General features: G+C 35.9%; 1 protein-coding gene across 1 annotated transcript; it reads left to right on the top strand.

Annotated features, from left to right (window-relative positions):
* The first annotated feature begins 84 nt into the window (after positions 1 to 84).
* LOC139861098 (serine/threonine/tyrosine-protein kinase HT1-like) lies at positions 85 to 3,826 on the top strand. The gene is made up of 4 exons (XM_071849401.1): positions 85 to 316; positions 547 to 1,522; positions 2,419 to 2,892; positions 3,334 to 3,826. The coding sequence occupies exons 2-4, from the start codon at positions 788 to 790 to the stop codon at positions 3,628 to 3,630; spliced, it is 1,506 nt and encodes a 501-aa protein (XP_071705502.1). The 5' UTR covers positions 85 to 316; positions 547 to 787; the 3' UTR covers positions 3,631 to 3,826.
* The last annotated feature ends 23,864 nt before the right edge of the window (positions 3,827 to 27,690 follow it).

Genomic DNA, 27,690 nt, shown 5'->3' with positions numbered 1-27,690 from the left:
CACCCCAACCACTTTAATACGGAGTATATATAATAAAAATCAAAACTTTTTTTGTGGGTTCGTTTTCTTTTCCTCTATTATTACTTTTCACATTTGAATATCAAACACCCACGAAAAATCTTCTTGAATTTTTCTTTATTTTAATTTCTTTCTCTCTTTTATCTCCCACCTTGAAAAAGATTCTTTCTTGGTGAGGGAATAAAAAGGGTGGATATGGGTTTTTATTTGATTAAATAACCCAGAAAAAAATTTGGATATTTTTCTTCGTTTTTAGGTCATAGATTCTCTGGAAGACATCGAATTAAATACCCTTTTGGTAAGGTTTCGATTTGATAGCTTTTGTTCCTATTTTTTATATATATATTTATATATTTTGTGTGCCAATAATGTCTCTATTTTTATGTCAATCATGACTGCTTCTAGATATAATTCTTTAATTAGATGAACCCTTAAGCTTTATATTATTTGGTTAATTGTATTGTTATCTATCTATTCATTTATATATAATATATTTTATATTTTATATATATTTGTGGGTTGTTCCAGGCTTTGAAGGCAGGTGGAGTTTGACTTTTGATGTTCAAAAGTCTTCAACTTTGATATTTTTTTCCCCAATTGATCAAAGGTATAATCCACTCTGAAGCTTTCAATTGCTGTGGGTATAGTTTGATTTTGAGATTTTGTGAATATACATGGAATTATATTGTTTATAAAGCTTGTTTCTTTTTGAATCGAAAGCGGAATCGAATTCATTTAAGGATAGTTTGTTTTTAGAGAAGGTAAAAACATGGATAGTGAGGCTAATTCTTGGATCAGAAGAACAAAATTTTCTCATACAGTTTGTCATAGGTTAGATTCTGCAAGATTAGCCTCATTCCTAACTGATGTTGAACCGATTCGCCTTTCGGGTGTGAAAACTAGACCACCTCCCAAAACTCTTCCAGACCCTAAACCCGTTATAATCCATCAAAATCCCGTTACGAATAAGTATAGAACGGTAACCCCGCCACCCAAAACCTCGGTTCCTGACACCTTTAAGGAAGCAAGGTCTAATACGAAACGGTTTTCGACTCCACATCCGCAACGGGTAGAAACGGAAAAAGGGTATAAAGGGAAAAAGTTGTTTCAAAGAAACATGACAGCAGTTAATTTGAGGTCTCCTCCGAATGGTACTAGTCCGCTTAAACAGTTTAATTCGATGAAGATTAGTGATAAAAAGAAGATGAAAAGGGATTATTCATGGTCAAAGTTGTTTGATCATGGTGGAGGGAAAGTTATTTCGGTTGAAACTGTGGATGATGATCGTATGGTTGATCTTTCGAAGCTTTTTCTTGGCCATAGATTTGCTCATGGTGCAAATAGTCAACTTTACCATGGAATTTATAAGGATGAAGCTGTTGCTGTTAAGATAATTAGGGTTCCAGATGATGACGAAAATGAAGAACTAGGTGTTCGACTCGAGAATCAATTTGCAAGAGAAGTTAACCTTTTGTCTCGCCTCCATAATAAAAATGTTATTAAGGTATGTGAATTTCTCTTGTTACTTCATTTTTTTTTTTTTTTTAGTTCTTATAATAAATGATACACATCCTAGTGTTATATGCCAAAATGTTTACACTTATTAGGGAGTGCTCTGATGTGTGATATGCGTTTAGATGGATTATTGTGATCTTAAAGTTACAATAATCATTTTTGAGTCTTTGGCTAAATCAAGGTTTCTACAAGTTGCGAGTGTGGGATGAGTCAATCGGGACCTTGGAGGGACGAGTCGGGCGTTGACCGACGTTGGCTTTTAGTAATAAATAAATTAAACATATGTATATTACAGATAAATATATCAAACATAAAACATAAATATATCAAATATAGATATGCGGTTCAAAATCTAATTTTAAAAAATATAAATTTTTTTTTACCTAACTTTGAATTTGCTCAACTTTGACTGACTTAGACCCGACTCGGCCCGGGCTAGTCCCAAACCGACGCGTCGGCTGATTTGGCCGCCTTTTACAACAGTGGGCTAAACTGATTATGATCATTTTTAGTGATCATTTGGGGGTATTTGGATGTTCATCTGCTGTTTGAAAGTGATTGTGTGATTTTGAATGTTGAGAATCAGTAAAAAGGGTTGCTTGATAATAATCTTATGTTATCTTCTGACAATATTTTCATCTTAAACTATCATATATATCCGAAGCTTGAATCTTTTTACGCTAACTTAAACACCTGATTCAATAATAAGATAATCAATTTAAAAACGCTAATTAAAACAACCCCTTACCCTACTTAACAAAAGCAATAATCAGTTTGCCTACTCTGTTATATTCTTAAAAGGCATACAGTACTTCAAAATATTATTATTATTGGTTTATCAACAAATTGTTGACTGGTTTTCTTTTATTTTATATTTGGTGGCAGTTTGTGGCGGCATGTAGACAACCACCTGTTTTCTGTATTATTACAGAGTATCTTTCAGAAGGTTCATTAAGGGCATACTTGCATAAACTCGAGGATAATACCGGAAAAGAAAAGGAATATCTTCCGTTAGAAACGCTTATTAAAATGTCATTAGACATTGCTCGTGGAATGGAATACATTCATTCACAGGGTGTTATTCATCGGGACCTCAAGCCCGAAAACATTCTAATAAATCAAGATTTTCAACTCAAGATTGCTGATTTTGGGATCGGTTGTGAGGAGGCGTATTGCGATTTCTTGGCCGATGATCCTGGAACATACCGTTGGATGGCACCCGAGATGATTAAACGGAAATCGTATGGACGAAAAGTCGATGTTTATGGGTTTGGGCTCATTTTATGGGAGATGGTTGCAGGAACTATTCCGTATAAAGACATGACTCCAATCCAAGCTGCCTTTGCTGTAGTTCATAAGGTATCTTTTTCACATCTTTTAGGTTTTTTTTCAGAGGTAAAACATTGGGTATGTTTGGTAAAACTAGCTGGTAGTTGGTAGCTTTTCAGATATATTTAGGTGTTTGGCAGAATAGCTGGAACTTTTAAAAAAAGAGTAAAATGACAACAAAGCTAGGAGTTTTTCTCAAACGCCAGTTCTAGTAGCTTTTAGCTTCTAGCATTTACTCTTTAACTAAAAGCTTTAAGCTCTTATAACCAAACGAAGTTTTTTATCAGCTAAGAATTTTTTTTCATAAAAGCTAGAACCTTGAAGCTCCTAAAAGCTCCTTACCAAACATACCCATTGAATGGTATGGGTCAAAGTTGTCACCTCTCTCGAGGCTGTACCCTTTTTTCTTGTTTGGGTCAAAATCTCATGTTTCGTAAATCCACGTTCTAAATTATCTTATGGTATTTTCAGAATCTCCGACCTTGTATTCCGGTTGATTGTCCACCAGCAATGAGAGCGTTAATTGAGCAATGTTGGTCTTCACAACCTGAAAAGAGGCCCGAATTCTGGCAAGTTGTGAAGGTATTAGAGGAATTTGAAAGTTTAATCGCTCGTGATGGGAACTTGAATCTGTTACAACACCCTACTTCTTTAGATCATAAAAAGGGGCTTCGCCATTGGATACAGAAACTTGGCCCTCATCATCAGCATCAGCATCAACATCAACATCAAAACAACACGCCCACGCCTAAACCAAGGTTTTCATAAAACTACCCTAGCTTTCTTGTAATTAAAAAAAAAAAATTTGTTTTTATCTCATGTCTTTATCCCTTGTCTTTATTTATGTGAATGATTAGTTTTGATGTATACATTGTTGTTAGAGATTGCTTTTTTATAGTAGTACATTACAAAAAACCCTACACATTTGGTTTTAATATACTCTTAAATATGATATTAATTTTGATTAGTTCAGGCCTGGAGACATGATTATGTTGTTTTGAATGTTGATAAAGTTTTCTGATATTGAACATGTGTAGATTTTGGGATAAGATTTTTTTTTTTTTTTTTTTTAATCACACCCTTAAGATAATCTGGATCAACAATTAAACAGTTAATTCCGTACAACGGAGAACTTTATAACAACAGATTCAATCCCACATGTATAGATGTATAGGATATGGGGAGGTGAGATAGACCATCTTTCCAAATGAAGTACTTTATAGACTACCCAAAATGAAAAAGATTGTATATTTTAAACACCCAAGATAAAAACTTTATGTGATGAATTGGGAGGTGTTGTAACAAGTAGGGTTGGATGCATTTTTAATCAATGGGTTCATTGTTTTGATTAAAGTGTTGTAACAAGTAGGGTTGGATGCATTTTTAATCAGTGCATTTTTAGCTACAACATGTGGTATTTGTTAAGTCTTCTTTTCCCTTTCTTGTCAATATCATAAATCCTTATCAGTCCGTTATTGATAGAATATGTTTTATTTTCTTCTAATCTTTCAATTTTAGCAAGTGTTATGATGATGATGATGATGACGACGACGATGATAATGATGTTATTAGAGATGTTTATCTTGTAGGGTTTTGATTTTCATATTAATATATACTTAAATCAGGTTAATCGAATTTGATTTTTTCTTCTCAGTTTAAATGTTTAATACCAAGACTTACTCCGTAATTATTACCGACTTTTTTTTTACAGCGAAAAACATAATTATATTAAAATATAATAGAGGATTTAGTTTATTTACAACTGAAACGGATTCAAATGATCTGTTTGAGTAGATCCTACGATCTAGTGAACAAACATTTTTTTTTTTAAAGGCAAGTAAGTTTTTTATATAATAAATAAAAGAAGAACACGAATTACACTAGCAAGTAGCTAGATAAAACATAGACCGCACAAACGCACACGAGACCACACACAAACCTACGAATAAAACTCGCAAAACAACAAAGCTCGAAACACTAAAGGAACATTAGCACGAAGACACTAAAAAACACCCGACGATAAGTAAAGGAGACTATGAATCCGAATCCGAGGGCGCTCAAGAGGAGCAACATGAGCAACAACCAACTTCATTATCGTCCTCATCCGAATCTTTCATCACGTTCTCGATAAAATATCTTTCATGCCAACGAAAATTTTCCCGCCGTCGACTACGCTTCATATTTCTTCTTCCCCAAACGTGATTAATGAAATGACTTTTAATCAATGGATGAAATTTTCTCTCCTTAACACGAAGACGAGCAACCGTGGTCACGTCCTGCAAATCGACACATTCACTTTTGTTTAAACAAGGATCACCCACATCCCGTTCATCGGAACCCAGGCTAACATTTGAAGGCTCAGAAACAGGACCATCAAAACCCGATGAAGGCCCAGACGAAGATGAGGCTAAAGTTTCCACAGTTGGTCCAATAGAAGTTGAATCTACAGACCCACACGAAGGCCCACTGGTTGAATTATTTTCAGTTTCAATATATGGCCCAGTTATGGAATTTTGCCCAAAAGCATGATCAGATTGCCCATCTTGAAAATTCAAAGTTACTTTGGATGAAGTGTCACGCATGCAATTTTTATAATTATCATCATTATGTTTAGACAAAATATCTTCTACATTGGAACTAGTGGGGGCCACTTGATGAAGAAAGCCATCAGACATGCTTTCACGCGTGTCATTGGTAACATTAGAAAAATTGGAACTCTCAACCTCGTTCCACGATCCATCTTCATCACTTGCAGACGGATTTATTTCCGGCACCAAATCCGGCGGTGCTACAGAACCAGATTTGTAACATCCCGCCTTATTCCGTTTACTTTCCGTTTAACTATTTTAAAGTTCGTTATATAAATATAACATCTTCTGTTAATACGCGTTTTAAAATATTTCGTTTAAGTAATTTACGCACCCGATTCAAACTTGAGGGACTAAATTTGCCAAGAGACCAAAGGTGTGACTAGGCCAAATGGTCAACACCTTTCTCATCCATTCATTCATCTCCTAACTCTTTCAATACTTTCACTTTTTTCTCTCAAATCTTCAAACCAAGATTCATCATCCATTTTCAAGTTAACAATCAAACATCCAAACAAATTACATATTTGGAATCCTTGCATCTTCCTCTTCGATTCCATACCGATTTCATCAAGTTTGGGTAACTTTCTAAAATCACTAGATTCTTAGTTCTTGATGTTTTTAACTTATAAAAGTGTTAATTAGTGTCTATGGCTCAAGTCTAGCATGATTATGTGTTTTGTTTGCTTGTTCTTGCTATTTTGATGTAACTAGCTCAACTTGAAAGATGACTTGCTTAATCTCGAGTTTTGGTTGTTTATATGTTATTAGATATTAAAAGTTCATGTTTTAATTGTGTTACTAGTATCACTAGCTTCAATTTGATGTGTAGGTTGCTTTAGAAAACTTCATAAACTTGATTATTGATTTTGGTGATATTGGTTAGGGTTTGATAGACCTAAATGTGAACATTTGATGCATTGAATGCCATGAATTGTTGTTGGTAAGTGTTTAGTTGGATTGTATGCTTGATTATCTACAAAATGGCGTATCATATGTGTGCATTAAATTCCCGAATCATCTAAGTGTATTTATGAACTTGAAAACATTTATGGTGAGCATTTAATGAGCTTTCAATTTGATTTTGATTATTGTAAGTGATGATTTTGGTTGATGGAATGTGGTTAGTTGGGTTCCTTGTCAAAATACCTTTCCAACGATATAAGATACATGTTTTAGATGTTTACGGATCATAAATTGTGTTAAATTGAAGTTTGGTTCGAGACTTGTTATGTTTTTGAGGCAGTTTCACTGAAACAGACACAGATGCGGCGCATCTTCCTTGGATGCGGCGCATCTGCTGCAGATGCGGCGCATCACTTGCAGATGCGACGCATCTGATGGCTGCTGTCCAAATTTTTTTATTTTTTTTCGTTTAATTTCCGCTATGCTATACATGTCCGATTAACATGAAACTTGGCCAACATACTTATATATGCTTATATTTCATAGAAAAATTGTCGGATACCCGACCTGTGACGACCCCGTCAAAACACTTAACGGATCCGTCAGTTGGTCCCATAGCTTGATCGGACTTAAATGAATTAAATAAACAAAGTTGCATTCTTTTATTTCAAAATGTTCCCCAAAAAGGAAACATACCAAATTAAGTAGTTTGAAAACCAACCAACCATAATATGAAACCAAAAGTTGACACAAAACATTGCCAACAAACCCACAATTTAAATTATCCAAAATAGAATGCAAACTTAAGTTTCATAAATAGTTTCATAAAATCTGCCCAAATGCATGCAGACTCTTCTAACGACAGCGGAAGCATCAAATAACTCAAGTACCTGTGAAAACATGCAAGTAAACTGTCAACACAAAGGTTGAGTGAATTATAGGTTTAAATAAATAAGTAAACTTTAGACCACAAGATTTAAAAATGTTAGAAAACATTAAACATTATTCCATTATCAATGAGCCACCTGGTAACCACTTAACCCTTTATTTACCCTTGCCAAACACAATAAAAATATACACTTGGACAGTGTATCTACAACAAATTACGAAGTACTAAACATTCCGATTATAAATTGCTAGCGCGACTAGCTCGAAATGGGGTTGTCAAACCCGATAGATCTATCCGTAGGATTCGCGTTCACCGGTAGAAACCAATGATTACAGTTACCAGACTAGGGAATATTTTTGTCCAACTCACAATGAATAATTAAATTTAACTGTTACTTGTGTCTAAACGTAAATAAAAATCTGCATGTAATCACATCCCAAAAATATACTTTGAAAAGTATGTAAAAACGGGACTATAACTCACCTTAAATAGCAACTGAAGAAATCTCACAAACAAGCGAACAGCACGTAAAGTAAAGTGATCAAGAAAGATCACAACGCCGACCTATAAATAAAGCAGGTCGAAATAAATAACTAACTTAGGCCAAGTCTTAGTATGATAGCTATTGTACATGTTGCAAGTAGGCATAGAACATTACTCAACAAGCATCGGTTTGATTGGAACAGCATAAGGACACACACTTTCTATTTTTAGAAAGTTTCTATTTTTAGCAGGTTTCCATTTTTGGAAAGTTTCTATTTTAGGAAAGTTTCTATTTTAGGAAAGTTTCTATTTTAGGAAAGTTTCTATTTTAGGAAAGTTTCTATTTTTGGAAAGTTTCTATTTTTTGGAAAGTTTCTATTTTTGGAAAGTTTCCAAATTTAGAAAGTTCTATTTTTAGAAAGTTTTGAAGTTAGGAAAGTTTCCTTATTTAGAAAGTCAACAGAAGTCAACTGAAAGTCAAAGTCAACCGAAAGTCAACTCAAAAGTCAACCTTGGTCAAACATAGTCAACATTAATTTTAAAAGTGTAAGTTATAATAATAACATAGGTTATAATGTTATTTAAAGTCAAATGTGTATAATAATGTCTTAACATAAGTTTAATTAAATAAAATGAATTATTAAAGTTAATATAAGTTGAAATGTTATATTTAGTATAACATAAGTATTTAATTAATTAATTAAATATCAATCATAATATAAATATTATTAATTTATAATAAATTTTAAATCATATCATAAGTATTATTAATTAATAATGAATTATTAATCATATCATAAGTTTCTAATTAAAATTATTAAATCATAAGTATTTAATAATTAAGTCATAATTAAATAATAATTAAGTCTTATAATAATTAAATAATTATTTAATATTTATTATAAGTCTTATAATAATTTCTCATAATTAAATTTAATACTTATCATAAGTATTTTCTTTTAACAAATAAAAGTATTACTAATCATAAGTTTAATTAAAATGTTAATTAAATTATAATTAATAATTAAATGATATAATAAATATTTATATCATATGTTTTAAATAATAATAATTACTTCTTTTATCTTAAGTAATTAATTAATAATGAATTCCATAAATTTTATCATAAGTTTAATCATTAACCATAAGTTTTAAGTTTGAAAGTTCGCCGGGTCGTATCTTGAGCCCCGGGTGTCGGTTTCGGGCAAGCCACATATGTAACTTCACCTACTCAAACCACCCGACACATTTATGAACTCAAGAACACTCCAAGAACAGTCCCTAAGTCGTGCATATCAGCCATGACTTCAATTGGGAAATCATTTTACTCAAAACAGTAATTCGGGCAAAACGGGTGAACCGTGGCTCGGATTTAGGTGACCCGAACATGAATATTCGTCTCACCATCAGTCCTAACCAAATGAGGCACCCTAAAGACACCAAGGATGGTCACAAAGTCGGACCCAACCTTGTTCATGCCAAGAACACCTTTCAATCTTTAACAAAAACCAAATTAAGCGTATCTAGGGCTCCGGGAATCGAAACGACATGAATCCGGAGTCTAAAATTAATGTCTTGATGAGAGGAACTCATTTATGTACTTTATTTTAACATTCATATCAGTTACAAAGTCAGAATATACGATTCAAACTGCTGTCCAAAATTTACAAACCGAAAACATGAACAAACGAGTAATTCTACGCATTCAAACAACATTACAACAATTTATACATATCATACTAATCATATAACACCAAAATACAGAAATATAAATAAATATGGAAAGTTCTAGGGTTAGGGTTTATACCCTAATCGAAAATCAAAGTATATAGATGTGTAGAGAACGAAGAGAGGAACGCGTGTATGCTATTCAATCCTTGATCCAAGCTACAATTTTAGATGATGATGGTGGTTTATGGTGGTGATGGTGACGGCACAAGGAGGGAGGGGGGAGAGAGTTTGAGAGAAAAAAAATAGAATTTAGGTTTTAATTAAATTGGAATGGAATGATAAATATCAAAAATAGAAAATTAAGGGAGTAATACTCCCTCCCTTGTGGGAGTTTCGGCCGAATGGGAGGTGGGGAGTGGGCCCCACTAGCCCGTCTTGCTAAATGATGAAATCCTTGTGGCCCGAGATCCCGTACGAAGCCCGAAACGCGAAAACACGCTTACGCGATTAAAAATCCGGAAAGATAACGAACGCGCGACGAAAAATAAATATAAATACACCTAATAATAATATGACCTTAAAATATCATATTTAAAATATTTAGGATTTATAAATCCCGAAAGCTCGACCGTTGGTTTAAAAACCGAAAAGATTCGCCGGATGGAAATCCGCGGAACGTAGAAACGTATAATTTAAAATATGAATACATATATCCACATAACACATAATAATTATTATATATATATATTATTACAAAAATAATAATATAGGTCATGGAAATGACGTGGCACACTAACAGTTAACGGTCGTTAAATAATTAACGGAAAAAGATAACGGAAAAAGTAGGGTCGTGACAGTACCTCCCCGTTATGGAAATTTCGTCCCGAAATTTAAGCAGGCGCAGGGGTTGACTCGGCATCTGAGAACAAATGCGGATACTTCTGCTTCATTTGGTCTTCACGCTCCCAAGTGAACTCGGGACCGCGTCTAGCGTTCCATCGGACCCGAACAATAGGAATTCTGCTCTGTTTAAGAGTCTTAACCTCTCGGTCCATGATCTCAACTGGCTCCTTAATAAAATGCAATTGCTTGTCAACCTGAAGTTCCTCCAAAGGAATAGTCTGATCAAATTCAGCCAAACACTTCTTTAAGTTCGAAATATGGAAAACATCGTGAACAGCACTGAGTTCCTGTGGCAACTTCAAACGATAAGCCACCGGTCCAACTCTTTCAATGATCTCAAACGGTCCCACGAAACGAGGACTTAACTTCCCTCTTTTACCAAAACGAATAACACCCTTCCAAGGCGAAACTTTTAACATAACACGATCACCAACTTGAAATTCAACATCTTTCCTTCCTTTGTCGGCATAACTCTTTTGCCGACTTCTAGCAGTTCTCAACCTTTCTTTAATTTGAACAATCTTCTCAGTAGTCTCGTGAATAATCTCTGGACCTGTAAGTTGAGCATCCCTAACCTCATTCCAACAAACAGGAGACCTACATTTCCTACCGTACAAAGCTTCAAACGGTGCGGCTTTAATACTTGCGTGGTAGCTGTTGTTATAAGAAAACTCAGCTAACGGCAAATACTTATCCCACCCATTCCCAAAATCAATCACACAAGCTCGCAACATATCTTCTAATGTCTGAATGGTCCTCTCACTTTGACCATCCGTTTGAGGATGATAAGCGGTGCTCATATCCAATCTAGTGCCCAAGGCTTCTTGCAACGATTGCCAAAATCTCGATACAAATCGACTATCTCTGTCGGAAATTATAGAAACGGGAACACCATGCCTCGAAACAATCTCTTTCAAATACAAACGGGTGAGTTTCTCCATGGAATCGGTTTCCCTAATCGGCAAAAAGTGAGCCGACTTAGTGAGTCGATCTACAATCACCCAAATCGCATCGTAGCCACCCGAAACTCTAGGTAACTTAGTGATAAAATCCATAGTGATACCTTCCCACTTCCACTCGGGAATTTCTGGTTGTACCAACAATCCGGACGGTTTTTGATGTTCAGCTTTGACCTTAGAACAGGTCAAACACTTAGCCACATACGTAGCCACATCACCTTTCAAATTTGGCCACCAATACAGCTCCTTAAGATCATGGTACATCTTCCCTGAACCAGGATGAATAGAGTACCTAGACTTATGAGCCTCATCCAAAACAAGTTGTCGCAGTTCACCAAACTTCGGAACCCAAAGACGTCCTACAAAGTACCTAGTACCATCTGCTCGAATCTCAAATTTCTTAGCCATACCTCTTACGTTCTCTTTCACAAAATTCTCTTCCTTTAAGGCTTCTTGTTGTGCCTCAAGAATCTGCCTTGCGAGGTTTGATCTAACTGTCATATTCAAGGCCCTAACCCTGCGAGGTTCAGTCCTTTCTTTACGACTCAATGCATCAGCCACAACATTGGCCTTACCCGGGTGATACAAAAGGTCACAATCGTAATCATTCAACGTCTCAATCCATCTTCGTTGTCTCATGTTCAACTGTTTCTGATCGAGGATATGTTGAAGACTTTTGTGATCTGTGTACACAGTACTCTTGACCCCATACAAATAATGTCTCCAAATCTTAAGTGCAAAAACAACGGCCCCCAACTCTAAATCATGAGTTGTATAGTTCTGCTCGTGAATCTTCAACTGACGTGATGCGTACGCAATAACCTTCTTTCGTTGCATCAAAACGCAACCATAGCCTTGTCGAGATGCGTCACAATAAACAACAAAATCATCATTACCCTCCGGTAAAGACAATATCGGAGCGGTAGTCAGCTTCTTCTTCAAAATCTGAAAAGCATTCTCCTGTTCATCTTTCCACTCATACTTTTTCCCTTTATGCGTTAAAGCAGTCAGAGGTTTCGCTATACGAGAGAAATCCTGGATGAACCTTCGATAGTAACCTGCCAATCCTAAGAACTGACGAATTTGAGTAGGAGTTTTCGGGGTTTCCCACTTTTCAATCGCCTCAATTTTAGCAGGATCAACTTGTATTCCTTGTTTGCTAACAATGTGACCAAGGAACTGAACTTCTCTTAACCAAAAAGCACACTTAGAGAACTTAGCGTACAACTCTTCTTTCTTTAACAAATCAAGCACTAACCTCAAGTGTTCTTCGTGCTCTTCATCACTCTTAGAATAGATAAGGATGTCGTCGATGAAAACAATAACGAACTTGTCCAGATAGGGTCTACACACACGGTTCATGAGGTCCATGAACACAGCAGGTGCATTTGTCAATCCGAACGGCATAACAGGAAATTCAAAGTGACCGTAACGGGTGCGAAAAGCAGTTTTCGAAACATCAGATTCTTTAACACGCAACTGATGATAGCCAGAACGAAGATCAATTTTGAATAAACAGAAGAACCCTGAAGCTGATCGAACAGATCATCAATTCTCGGAAGAGGATAACGATTTTTAACAGTGAGCTTATTCAGTTCACGATAATCAATGCATAAACGAAAAGAACCATCCTTCTTCTTAACAAACAGAACAGGAGCTCCCCAAGGGGACGAACTAGGACGAATAAAACCTTTGTCTATCAACTCACGGAGTTGACTTGACAATTCTTGAAGTTCAGAAGGCGCAAGACGATAAGGAGCACGTGCTACAGGAGCAGCGCCGGGAACAAGATCAATCTGAAATTCTACCGCACGTTGCGGCGGAAGGCCAGGTAAGTCATCGGGAAACACCTCGGGAAAATCCCTGACAATATGAACGTCATCAACGTTCTTTACTTCCTTACTAGGATCAACAACATGAGCAAGAATAGCATGACAGCCCTTTCGGAGATGTTTACGAACTTTCATACAGCTAATAAGGTTTAACTGTGTGCATTTCTTATCTCCAAAGACCATCAGTGGCTCTCCAATCACATCAGTAATACGAATAGCCTTATCATAACAGACGATCTCGGCACGGTTCGCGGACAACCAATCCATACCAATAACAATATCAAAACTACCAAGTTCAATCGGTATCAAATCTATCTCGAAATCCCTACCACCCAGATTAATGTTACACTTACGATGTACAGTCTTAGCAGTAAGTTCCTTACCATTAGCTACTTCAATAACATAAGTATTGTCTAAGAGAGTTAACGGCGTTTTGATTCTCGGACTTAATTTACTCGACACGAAACTTAAATCAGCCCCTGAATCAAATAACACATAAACTGATAAATCGTTGACTGAGAACGTACCAGTAACAAGCTTAGGATCTTCCTCCGCATCCTTAGCATTAATGTTGAACGCTCGGCCGCGTGCAGTCTCTGCAGTCTTCTTGTTGGGACAAGCATCCCGGAAATGCCCCGGCTTCCCACACTCATAACAAACCCTTGGATTACCTCCATTATTCGATTTCCCATTACCGTTACCGTTACCACCTCTATTACCAACATTATTATTATTACCACCAGTCGCGGGAGTAGCAGACCCCGGCAAAAGCACTGTACAATCTTTAGCAATGTGCCCTTGCTTAGAGCACCTCTTACAAGTAACTGTGCAGTAACCATCATGAACTTTATAGCAACGAGGACACACACGCTGATTCCTGTTGTTAGCACCTGAGGTATCCTGTTTCTTCTGCTGATTTTGGTTTTGATTGCGGTTGTTATCCCACTTTCGTTTCCCATTATCAGCCTTCTTGACAACCTCCTCACTACTTTCGACAACTGTAGTCTTGCTTCTTCTCAACACTTTGTCATTAAGTTTGTGGGCCATAGTCATAGCTGCCTCAATAGTCTGGGGTTCACTGGACTCAACCCCGTGTTCAATCTTCTCGGACAAACCATCAATGTAAGCCTCAATTTTGCGGTCCTCATCCGCATAAACCCTAGGACACAGCAAAGTTAACTCGAAAAATCTTCGTTCATAGGCATCTAACTCGGTGCCATGCATTTTCAAATTCTTGAGCTCAACCTCTAGCTTCTTAAGCTCACCCCGAGGTCTATAGCGGGTGATCAATCTTTCCTTAAAATCATTCCAGGCCAAACCATAAGCTACATCGCTTCCCAAACTACTAACCAGATTGTTCCACCATGTCAAGGCACTATCCTTGAGAGTGCAACTAGCGAAACTAACTTTGTCCTCTTCACGGACCCGACTGACCCTGAAAATAGATTCGATTTTCTCGAACCAACGAGTAAGCCCTATTGGTCCTTCCGTACCACTGAATTCTTGAGGTCGACCAGCCATAAAAGTTTTGTGGGAGCATCCCACGTTGTTGTTCACATTGGCGTTAACATTAGCATTTGCTGCCATAGCAGCAGCAATTCCTTCATTGATCAGGCGTTGCATACGCGCTTCAGTGGACTCTCTTGGAGGCATGATCTTCAAAATAGAATAACACATCCGTTAGTACCAAGAATAATACTAGTGTCATAAAGGAATAGATCAAAACACGAAAAGACTAACCATTAAGATATTAGTCAACTAACACTATGAGTAATAACATGACAGTTATGATTGTTATAGAAATAACCATCACATGCATACATATTTTATGATAACATCATACAACATACATAGCACCTAACATACATGAACATATATTACGCATAATATAACATGCCAAGAGCCACAACATCAGAAATAAAACATGATAATGATAATAGATGTCATAAAAATAACCATCCATACATAATGAAAAATATCCCATAACAAAATCTTAATAAAATCCTCGGCAAAACGCCGTACATAACCCAAAATGTATGTATAAAAAGGACATTAAGTCTGATGAAATAGATAATCAATATGAATAATCACATCACATTCGCTTAGAGCGGGTGTGATAAGCTGGTCCAGCATGAGTCTCAGCAGGATCCTCATACTTACGCAACTTCCCTTTCACAACATCCAACTCTTCCTTCAACACACGAACAGTGCTCTCGAGAGCCTCGAACTTAGCATTAACTTCTCGATCACGCTTGCGGTTCGCATCCTCAACCCTATGCTTGAAAGTGATAAAGTTACCCATGTCGGCACGGATCTCGTCCATAACTTCATTATGTGGCAAGGTGCGCAAACAATCACTAAAGGCGTTAATACGTGTCACCTCATTATAAGCCCGGTTCATATGAGTAATGGTAGAAAAATAGTAATGAACAGGATCATCGATCTCCGGTTGATTAGCACGACGTCTAGCAGGAGACGGTGGAGCAGGAGCAGCAACAGAGTTATCGCTCGAAGTCGACATCTGCAAACAACAAAACCGCAAACCATATACCAAAAGATATGAAAGCTAATAATATAACTTATACGAAATGAAATGCATAATAATGCTATAGCAAAAAGGTCGGGCTGTAGACTAGACTCTAATGCATCCTAATAACCACGGGTTGACCACATTAAGACCGCCTAGTTCCCTACAACCAGAGCTCTGATACCACATGTGACGACCCCGTCAAAACACTTAACGGATCCGTCAGTTGGTCCCATAGCTTGATCGGACTTAAATGAATTAAATAAACAAAGTTGCATTCTTTTATTTCAAAATGTTCCCCAAAAAGGAAACATACCAAATTAAGTAGTTTGAAAACCAACCAACCATAATATGAAACCAAAAGTTGACACAAAACATTGCCAACAAACCCACAATTTAAATTATCCAAAATAGAATGCAAACTTAAGTTTCATAAATAGTTTCATAAAATCTGCCCAAATGCATGCAGACTCTTCTAACGACAGCGGAAGCATCAAATAACTCAAGTACCTGTGAAAACATGCAAGTAAACTGTCAACACAAAGGTTGAGTGAATTATAGGTTTAAATAAATAAGTAAACTTTAGACCACAAGATTTAAAAATGTTAGAAAACATTAAACATTATTCCCTTATCAATGAGCCACCTGGTAACCACTTAACCCTTTATTTACCCTTGCCAAACACAATAAAAATATACACTTGGACAGTGTATCTACAACAAATTACGAAGTACTAAACATTCCGATTATAAATTGCTAGCGCGACTAGCTCGAAATGGGGTTGTCAAACCCGATAGATCTATCCGTAGGATTCGCGTTCACCGGTAGAAACCAATGATTACAGTTACCAGACTAGGGAATATTTTTGTCCAACTCACAATGAATAATTAAATTTAACTGTTACTTGTGTCTAAACGTAAATAAAAATCTGCATGTAATCACATCCCAAAAATATACTTTGAAAAGTATGTAAAAACGGGACTATAACTCACCTTAAATAGCAACTGAAGAAATCTCACAAACAAGCGAACAGCACGTAAAGTAAAGTGATCAAGAAAGATCACAACGCCGACCTATAAATAAAGCAGGTCGAAATAAATAACTAACTTAGGCCAAGTCTTAGTATGATAGCTATTGTACATGTTGCAAGTAGGCATAGAACATTACTCAACAAGCATCGGTTTGATTGGAACAGCATAAGGACACACACTTTCTATTTTTAGAAAGTTTCTATTTTTAGCAGGTTTCCATTTTTGGAAAGTTTCTATTTTAGGAAAGTTTCTATTTTAGGAAAGTTTCTATTTTAGGAAAGTTTCTATTTTAGGAAAGTTTCTATTTTTGGAAAGTTTCTATTTTTTGGAAAGTTTCTATTTTTGGAAAGTTTCCAAATTTAGAAAGTTCTATTTTTAGAAAGTTTTGAAGTTAGGAAAGTTTCCTTATTTAGAAAGTCAACAGAAGTCAACTGAAAGTCAAAGTCAACCGAAAGTCAACTCAAAAGTCAACCTTGGTCAAACATAGTCAACATTAATTTTAAAAGTGTAAGTTATAATAATAACATAGGTTATAATGTTATTTAAAGTCAAATGTGTATAATAATGTCTTAACATAAGTTTAATTAAATAAAATGAATTATTAAAGTTAATATAAGTTGAAATGTTATATTTAGTATAACATAAGTATTTAATTAATTAATTAAATATCAATCATAATATAAATATTATTAATTTATAATAAATTTTAAATCATATCATAAGTATTATTAATTAATAATGAATTATTAATCATATCATAAGTTTCTAATTAAAATTATTAAATCATAAGTATTTAATAATTAAGTCATAATTAAATAATAATTAAGTCTTATAATAATTAAATAATTATTTAATATTTATTATAAGTCTTATAATAATTTCTCATAATTAAATTTAATACTTATCATAAGTATTTTCTTTTAACAAATAAAAGTATTACTAATCATAAGTTTAATTAAAATGTTAATTAAATTATAATTAATAATTAAATGATATAATAAATATTTATATCATATGTTTTAAATAATAATAATTACTTCTTTTATCTTAAGTAATTAATTAATAATGAATTCCATAAATTTTATCATAAGTTTAATCATTAACCATAAGTTTTAAGTTTGAAAGTTCGCCGGGTCGTATCTTGAGCCCCGGGTGTCGGTTTCGGGCAAGCCACATATGTAACTTCACCTACTCAAACCACCCGACACATTTATGAACTCAAGAACACTCCAAGAACAGTCCCTAAGTCGTGCATATCAGCCATGACTTCAATTGGGAAATCATTTTACTCAAAACAGTAATTCGGGCAAAACGGGTGAACCGTGGCTCGGATTTAGGTGACCCGAACATGAATATTCGTCTCACCATCAGTCCTAACCAAATGAGGCACCCTAAAGACACCAAGGATGGTCACAAAGTCGGACCCAACCTTGTTCATGCCAAGAACACCTTTCAATCTTTAACAAAAACCAAATTAAGCGTATCTAGGGCTCCGGGAATCGAAACGACATGAATCCGGAGTCTAAAATTAATGTCTTGATGAGTGGAACTCATTTATGTACTTTATTTTAACATTCATATCAGTTACAAAGTCAGAATATACGATTCAAACTGCTGTCCAAAATTTACAAACCGAAAACATGAACAAACGAGTAATTCTACGCATTCAAACAACATTACAACAACTTATACATATCATACTAATCATATAACACCAAAATACAGAAATATAAATAAATATGGAAAGTTCTAGGGTTAGGGTTTATACCCTAATCGAAAATCAAAGTATATAGATGTGTAGAGAACGAAGAGAGGAACGCGTGTATGCTATTCAATCCTTGATCCAAGCTACAATTTTAGATGATGATGGTGGTTTATGGTGGTGATGGTGACGGCACAAGGAGGGAGGGGGGAGAGAGTTTGAGAGAAAAAAAATAGAATTTAGGTTTTAATTAAATTGGAATGGAATGATAAATATCAAAAATAGAAAATTAAGGGAGTAATACTCCCTCCCTTGTGGGAGTTTCGGCCGAATGGGAGGTGGGGAGTGGGCCCCACTAGCCCGTCTTGCTAAATGATGAAATCCTTGTGGCCCGAGATCCCGTACGAAGCCCGAAACGCGAAAACACGCTTACGCGATTAAAAATCCGGAAAGATAACGAACGCGCGACGAAAAATAAATATAAATACACCTAATAATAATATGACCTTAAAATATCATATTTAAAATATTTAGGATTTATAAATCCCGAAAGCTCGACCGTTGGTTTAAAAACCGAAAAGATTCGCCGGATGGAAATCCGCGGAACGTAGAAACGTATAATTTAAAATATGAATACATATATCCACATAACACATAATAATTATTATATATATATTATTACAAAAATAATAATATAGGTCATGGAAATGACGTGGCACACTAACAGTTAACGGTCGTTAAATAATTAACGGAAAAAGATAACGGAAAAAGTAGGGTCGTGACACGACCCGACCTCGTTGACTTTGACTTTGACCAAGTTTGACCAAGTTTGACTTTTAATCAAACTTAACCGAATACTTATGCGATCGTTTCTAACATGCTTTTATACTTGAATCTTGCATGAAACTTGACAATTTGATTCACATGCTACATTAATCGAGTCGTAAAGAGCCATAGGACTAATTGAACATCTTTGACCAACCGTGTCTACCGTTATTGATACAACCTACTTGTTTAGGTCAAGACTAGCACTCGTTCTTGCACACGTTACTTGTGAAGTACTTTATTTACTCGTGCACTCAAGGTGAGATCATAGTCCCACTTTTACTCTTTTAAACTTACATTGGGATGAGAAAACATAAACGTTTCATTTTACAAAGTGAACACAAGTACAAAAACAAACATTCTACATACGAGTTAGAACAAAAATCCTCAATTCGATTATCATTAGTTACACTTGCCGGGTGTAAGCGAGAACTTATGTTGTATGGCCATATGAGTTTGACAAACCCTCATTCGGACGGTTCGCTACCGTTATTCGGATGAAATATATTTTCGAGAAACAGTGTATGTTCTAACACTATTGTGATGGGATTCTATGGATGGAAAGTTAAGCCTTGATAATTGGGTGCTCGTGATAACAAATTTTAGAATGGTTTACTATTATTCAATGATACAAATCTTGTGTTTCATTTGTACTTCTTTACTTACTTAAACCTATGATTTCACCAACGTTTTCGTTGACAGATTTCTATGTTTTTCTCAGGTCTTTGAACGATATGTGATACATGCTTCCGCTCATTATTTTGATACTTGCATTGGATGTCGAGTATATATGCATACATGGAGCGTCTTTTGGCTACTTTTAAATTGTGTCGCATAGGTTTCACTTGTACTTATAACTTTGTAACGTAACTAATGGTTGAACCATTCTTGTAAACTTTGAAACAACCTTTACATTTGAAATGAATGAGACATATTTTGGTCAAACGTTATTTTAAAGACTTATGACCATGTAACGGGACCTAAGTAGTCGGCGCCGTCAATGACGATTTTGTCGGGTCGCTATAGATGGTATCAGAGCGTTGGTTGTAGGGATTTGGAGTTCATTGGTGTCAACCCCGAGTCATAGGGTACATTGGTGAGTCTAGACTACAACCGGCATATAGACTTGAAGTAGGAATTACTTGACTACTTGTGCATTTATACTCGAACTCTTCTATTCATATCTAACTTTTATTCCATCTTAATCTCACGTTGTTTAATTTGATTGATACGCCACCTTGACTTAGTGAAATAATGTCGAATGCACATATGAATTAGGGTAATATAATTTCCGGGATTATATTACGGTGACTCATATGAACGTTTCGACATTATGACATAAAGAATTTAAGGCGAGTCAGGAAAATTTTCTCTCTATCCTTATTCCATATCATGATTAGTATTATTGAAAATACTAATCAACGGTATTCTTGTGTTTTGAAGAAACAATGTCTCCTCGCCATGTACCACGCCATGAAACACCCGAAAAAGCTCAACAACGAATGATAGCCACCGCCGTGGATGCGGCCATGGCCGGTCACTCATCCAACAACAATAACAATAACAACAACCACAACAACAACAACGATGGAGCCGGAAATTCAAACGAGGGATGCTCCTATAAAGCTTTCATGGGGTGCAAACCTCACACTTTCGATGGAACCGGGGGACCGGTTGTGCTCACCCGATGGTTTGAGCAAACGGAAGCCGTCTTTAGCATAAGCGGTTGTCGGGACCAAGACAAGGTCAAATACTCCACTCACACTTTCGCCGGTGTCGTTCTCACTTGGTGGAACACCTATGTGCAATCGGTGGGTACCGATGAAGCTCACGCCCTCTCTTGGGCCGATTTAAGGGAAAATATGATCACCGAATACTTCCCACATGAAGAGACTCGCAAGCTCGAGCAAGAGCTAAGAACTCTAAAAGCGGTCGAAAACGACCTCAAAGCTTATAATCAACGGTTTGCCGAACTAGCCTTAATGTGTCCGGCTCTCGTGACTCCCGAATCCCTCCGAGTTGAACTTTACATGGATGGCCTCCCTAAGAGCATCAAACACGGGGTAATGTCATCCAAACCCACTAATCACCAAGAAGCTTTGAATATGGCCCGCAAATTGATAGAAACGGTGGACGAAATAGTAGTACCGGTACCTAAGGCCGAGGATAAATCGGGTGGCAACAAGAGAAAATGGGAAGCCACCCCATCAAACAACTACAACAACAACAACTTTGCCAAGAAGCCTTTCACCTCCGATGGCAAGAAAGGTTATGCCGGAAACCTACCTCTTTGCAACAAATGCAACAAACATCACTTTGGTGAATGTGGCAAGCTAATTTGCCATCGGTGCCAAGGCATTGGTCATAAGGCCAATGAATGTAATAGTGCCGCCCCCGTCGCTCAAAAGGGGCCCAATGCACCAAAGACGGTCACTTGTTACGAATGTGGCCAAACGGGTCATTATAGAAATGCATGCCCAAAGAAGAAAGATAACCCCAATACGCGCGGCCGAGCTTTCAACATTAACACCGAGGAAGCCCGAGATGACAATGAACTAGTCACGGGTACGTTTCTTCTCAACAACACTTATGTTACTTGTTTATTCGATTTGGGTGCCGATAAGAGTTTTGTATCCAAGACTTTGACTCACGCTTTTCGCCCCCCACCACTTCCCCTAGATACTACTTATACTATTGAGGTGGCCAATGGGAAACTATTGAGTGCCGGCACATATTATCGGGGGTGTACGTTAAACTTATTGGGTAAGGAATTTGAAATTGACTTGATACCTATGGAACTAGGGAGCTTAGATGTAATAATTGGTATGAATTGGTTAGCAAAAACAAAATCTCACATCCTTTGTGATCTTAACACAATCTGAATTCCTATCGAGAATGGTGAACCTTTGATTGTTTATGGCGATAAGAGTTGCACCGAACTCAACCTCGTCTCGTGCCTAAAGTTAGAAAACTACTCTGTAAGGGCTGTTTTGCGATCCTTGCCCACATTAAGAAAGTTGAGTCCGATGAGAAGCATAACAATGATGTGCCAATTGCTCGTGACTTTTTCGATGTATTTCCCGATGAATTGCCGGGTCTTCCACCTCATCGACCGGTAGAATTCCAAATCGATTTTATTCCGGGAGCCGCACCCGTAGCACGTGCACCGTATAGACTTGCTCCCTCCGAAATGCAAGAATTGCAAAGTCAAATCCAAGAACTACTTGACCGTGGTTTTATCCAACCTAGCCATTCACCATGGGGCGCTCCGATTTTATTCGTTAAGAAGAAAGATGGATCCCTACGAATGTGTATCGACTATCGTGAACTAAACAAATTGACAGTTAAGAACCGATATCCTCTTCCACGCATCGATGACCTCTTTGATCAATTACAAGGATCTCGTGTATATTCGAAAATCGATCTCCGCTCGGGTTATCATCAATTAAGGGTTAAGGGGGAAGATGTCTCCAAAACCGCTTTCCGAACTCGTTATGGTAGTTATGAATTTCTTATAATGCCATTTGGTCTCACAAACGCACCGGCGGTGTTCATGAACCTTATGAACCTCGTGTGCAAACCGTATCTCGATAAATTCGTTATTGTGTTCATCGATGACATCTTGGTCTATTCTAAAAGCGAAGAAGAACACGATCAACACCTTCGACTCATGCTCGAACTCTTGAGATAAGAACGACTCTATGCCAAATTCTTCAAGTGCGAATTTTGGTTGAAGGAAGTTCAATTTCTTGGTCATGTTGTAAGTGATCAAGGTATAAAAGTCGATCCCGCGAAAATCGAAGCCATTAGCAAATGGGAGACTCCTACTACTCCTACTCACATTCGTCAATTCTTGGGTCTCGCCGGGTATTATAGTAGATTCATCGAAAACTTCTCTTTGGTTGCACGTCCTCTAACCGCGTTAACTCACAAGGGAAAGAAATTCATTTGGGCGACCGAACAAGAATCCGCGTTTCAAGTCTTGAAGACAAAGCTAACCACCGCACCTATCTTGTCACTTCCCGAAGGTAATGATGATTTTGTTATATATTGCGATGCCTCTAAACATGGTTTTGGGTGTGTATTGATGCAACGAAAGAAAGTCATTGCTTATGCCTCTCGACAAATAAAAATTCATGAACGGAACTACACGACGCATGATCTCGAACTCGGAGCCGTTGTCTTTGCACTTAAAATGTGGAGACACTACCTTTATGTAACCAAAAGTACCATCTTCACCCATCACAAAAGCCTCCAACACATCTTCGATCAAAAGCAACTAAACATGAGACAACGACGGTGGATTGAAACCTTAAAAGACTACGATTGCGAGCTTCGTTACCATCCTGGGAAGGAAAATGTAGTAGCCGATGCCTTAAGTTGAAAAGAAAGAGCGGTGCCTCTTCGTGTCCGAGCTTTAAACATCACCATCCACACCAATCTTAATAGTCAAATTCGTGTAGCCCAAGACGAGGCTCTCAAGGATGAAAACATCTCTCTCGAACACTTGAACGTCCTCACCTCTCGATTCGAAGTTAAAGAAACCGGACTCCGATATTTCGCCGGAAGAATTTGGGTGCCTAGTTGTAGTGACCCGAACTTTTCCATGTTTATATATATTAATTGAGATTGATATTTATATGATTAAATGTTTCTAACGTGTTAAGCAATCAAACTTGTTAAGACTTGATTAATTGAAATATGTTTCATATAGACAATTGACCACCCAAGTTGACCGGTGATTCACGAACGTTAAAACTTGTAAAAACTATACGATGACATATATATGGTTATATATATAGTTAACATGTTTTTATTATAAGTATGTATCTCATTAGGTATTTTAACAATGAGTTATATACATAAAAATGAGACTATTAATTTAAGAAACTCGAAAACGATATATATAACGATTATCGTTATAACAACGTCTTACTAGGTACATATGAATCATATTAAGATATTGATACACTTGGTTAATTATGTTAAATGATAAGTAAATATATTATTAAGTGTATTAACAATGAAATACATATGTAAAAATAAGACTACTAACTTAATGATTTCGAAACGAGACATATATGTAACGATTATCGTTGTAACGACATTTAACTGTATATACATCATACTAAGATATATTATATATCATAATATCATGATAATATAACAGTTTAACATCTCATTTGTTATAATAAACAATGGGTTAACAACATTCAACAAGATCGTTAACCTAAAGGTTTCAAAACAACATTTACATGTAACGACTAACGATGACTTAACGACTCAGTTAAAATGTATATACATGTAGTGTTTTAATATGTATTCATACACTTTTGAAAGACTTCAAGACACTTATCAAAATACTTCTACTTAACAAAAATGCTTACAATTACATCCTCGTTCAGTTTCATCAACAATTCTACTCGTATGCACCCGTATTCGTACTCGTACAATACACAGCTTTTAGATGTATGTACTATTGGTATATACACTCCAATGATCAGCTCTTAGCAGCCCATGTGAGTCACCTAACACACGTGGGAACCATCATTTGGCAACTAGCATGAAATATCTCATAAAATTACAAAAATATGAGTAATCATTCATGACTTATTTACATGAAAACAAAATTACATATCCTTTATATCTAATCCATACACCAACGACCAAAAACACCTAAAAACACTTTCATTCTTCAATTTTCTTCATCTAATTGATCTCTCTCAAGTTCTATCTTCAAGTTCTAAGTGTTCTTCATATATTTTACAAGTTCTAGTTACATAAAATCAAGAATACTTTCAAGTTTGCTAGCTCACTTCCAATCTTGTAAGGTGATCATCCAACCTCAAGAAATCTTTGTTTCCTACAGTAGGTTATCATTCTAATACAAGGTAATAATCATATTCAAACTTTGGTTCAATCTCTATAACTATAACAATCTTATTTCAAGTGATGATCTTACTTGAACTTGTTTTCGTGTCATGATTCTGCTTCAAGAACTTCGAGCCATCCAAGGATCCGTTGAAGCTAAATCCATTTTTCTCTTTTCCAGTAGGTTTATCCAAGGAACTTAAGGTAGTAATGATGTTCATAACATCATTCGATTCATACATATAAAGCTATCTTATTCGAAGGTTTAAACTTGTAATCACTAGAACATAGTTTAGTTAATTCTAAACTTGTTCGCAAACAAAAGTTAATCCTTCTAACTTGACTTTTAAAATCAACTAAACACATGTTATATATCTATATGATATGCTAACTTAATGATTTAAAACCTGGAAACACGAAAAACACCGTAAAACCGGATTTACGCCGTCGTAGTAACACCGCGGGCTGTTTTGGGTTAGTTAATTAAAAACTATGATAAACTTTGATTTAAAAGTTGTTATTCTGAGAAAATGATTTTTATTATGAACATGAAACTATATCCAAAAATTATGGTTAAACTCAAAGTGGAAGTATGTTTTCTAAAATGGTCATCTAGACGTCGTTCTTTCGACTGAAATGACTACCTTTACAAAAACGACTTGTAACTTATTTTTCCGACTATAAACCTATACTTTTTCTGTTTAGATTCATAAAATAGAGTTCAATATGAAACCATAGCAATTTGATTCACTCAAAACGGATTTAAAATGAAGAAGTTATGGGTAAAACAAGATTGGATAATTTTTCTCATTTTAGCTACGTGAAAATTGGTAACAAATCTATTCCAACCATAACTTAATCAACTTGTATTGTATATTATGTAATCTTGAGATACCATAGACACGTATACAATGTTTCGACCTATCATGTCGACACATCTATATATATTTCGGAACAACCATAGACACTCTATATGTGAATGTTGGAGTTAGCTATACAGGGTTGAGGTTGATTCCAAAATATATATAGTTTGAGTTGTGATCAATACTGAGATACGTATACACTTGGTCGTGGATTGATTCAAGATAATATTTATCGATTTATTTCTGTACATCTAACTGTGGACAACTAGTTGTAGGTTACTAACGAGGACAGCTGACTTAATAAACTTAAAACATCAAAATATATTAAAAGTGTTGTAAATATATTTTGAACATACTTTGATATATATGTATATATTGTTATAGGTTCGTGAATCAACCAGTGGCCAAGTCTTACTTCCCGACGAAGTAAAAATATGTGAAAGTGAGTTATAGTCCCACTTTTAAAATCTAATATTTTTGGGATGAGAATACATGCAGGTTTTATAAATGATTTACAAAATAGACACAAGTACGTGAAACTACATTCTATGGTTGAATTATCGAAATCGAATATGCCCCTTTTTATTAAGTCTGGTAATCTAAGAATTAGGGAACAGACACCCTAATTGACGCGAATCCTAAAGATAGATCTATCGGGCCCAACAAGCCCCATCCAAAGTACCGGATGCTTTAGTACTTCGAAATATATATCATATCCGAAGGGTGTCCCGGAATGATGGGGATATTCTTATATATGCATCTTGTTAATGTTGGTTACCAGGTGTTCACCATATGAATGATTTTTATCTCTATGTATGGGATGTGTATTGAAATATGAAATCTTGTGGTCTATTATTATGATTTGATATATATAGGTTAAACCTATAACTCACCAACATTTTTGTTGACGTTTTAAGCATGTTTATTCTCAGGTGATTATTAAGAGCTTCCGCTGTCGCATACTTAAATAAGGACGAGATTTGGAGTCCATGCTTGTATGATATTGTGTAAAAACTGCATTCAAGAAACTTATTTTGTTGTAACATATTTGTATTGTAAACCATTATGTAATGGTCGTGTGTAAACAGGATATTTTAGATTATCATTATTTGATAATCTACGTAAAGTTTTTTAAAACCTTTATCTATGAAATAAAGGTTATGGTTTGTTTTAAAAATGAATGCAGTCTTTGAAAAAAAACGTCTCATATAGAGGTCAAAACCTCGCAACGAAATCAATTAATATGGAACGTTTTTAATCAATAAGAACGGGACATTTCAGTTGGTATCCGAGCGTTGGTCTTAGAGAACCAGAATTTTGCATTAGTGTGTCTTATCGAGTTTGTTAGGATGCATTAGTGAGTCTGGACTTCGACCGTGTTTACTTGAAAAATGATTGCTTAACAAATTTTGTTGGAAACTATATATTTTTAACATGTGAATATTATGTGATATATTAATCTCTTAACGCGTTTGATATTATGTGATAGATGTCTACCTCTAGAACAAGTCCCATTGACTCACCTAATAATAATGAAGAGTCAAATGTAAATTGGAATGATTCGTGGACTGATTCACAAGTTCCCGAAGAGGAACCGGAAGAAGAGTCGGAACCGAAAGAAGAATCGGAACCGGAAGAAGAATCGGAACCGGATGAAGAAGTAGAACCGGTGGGGGAAATAATAAAACGGTTAAGTAAAAGAAAATCCTCAACCAACCGACCAAGGTTAATTATGGTCAATGGTGTTTCCGCCAAGGAAGCAAAATATTGGGAGGATT

The sequence above is a fragment of the Rutidosis leptorrhynchoides genome, chromosome 8 (genome assembly GCF_046630445.1).
Source record: "Rutidosis leptorrhynchoides isolate AG116_Rl617_1_P2 chromosome 8, CSIRO_AGI_Rlap_v1, whole genome shotgun sequence".
NCBI lineage: Eukaryota > Viridiplantae > Streptophyta > Magnoliopsida > Asterales > Asteraceae > Rutidosis > Rutidosis leptorrhynchoides.
This window is presented reverse-complemented; position numbering and strand designations above follow the sequence as displayed.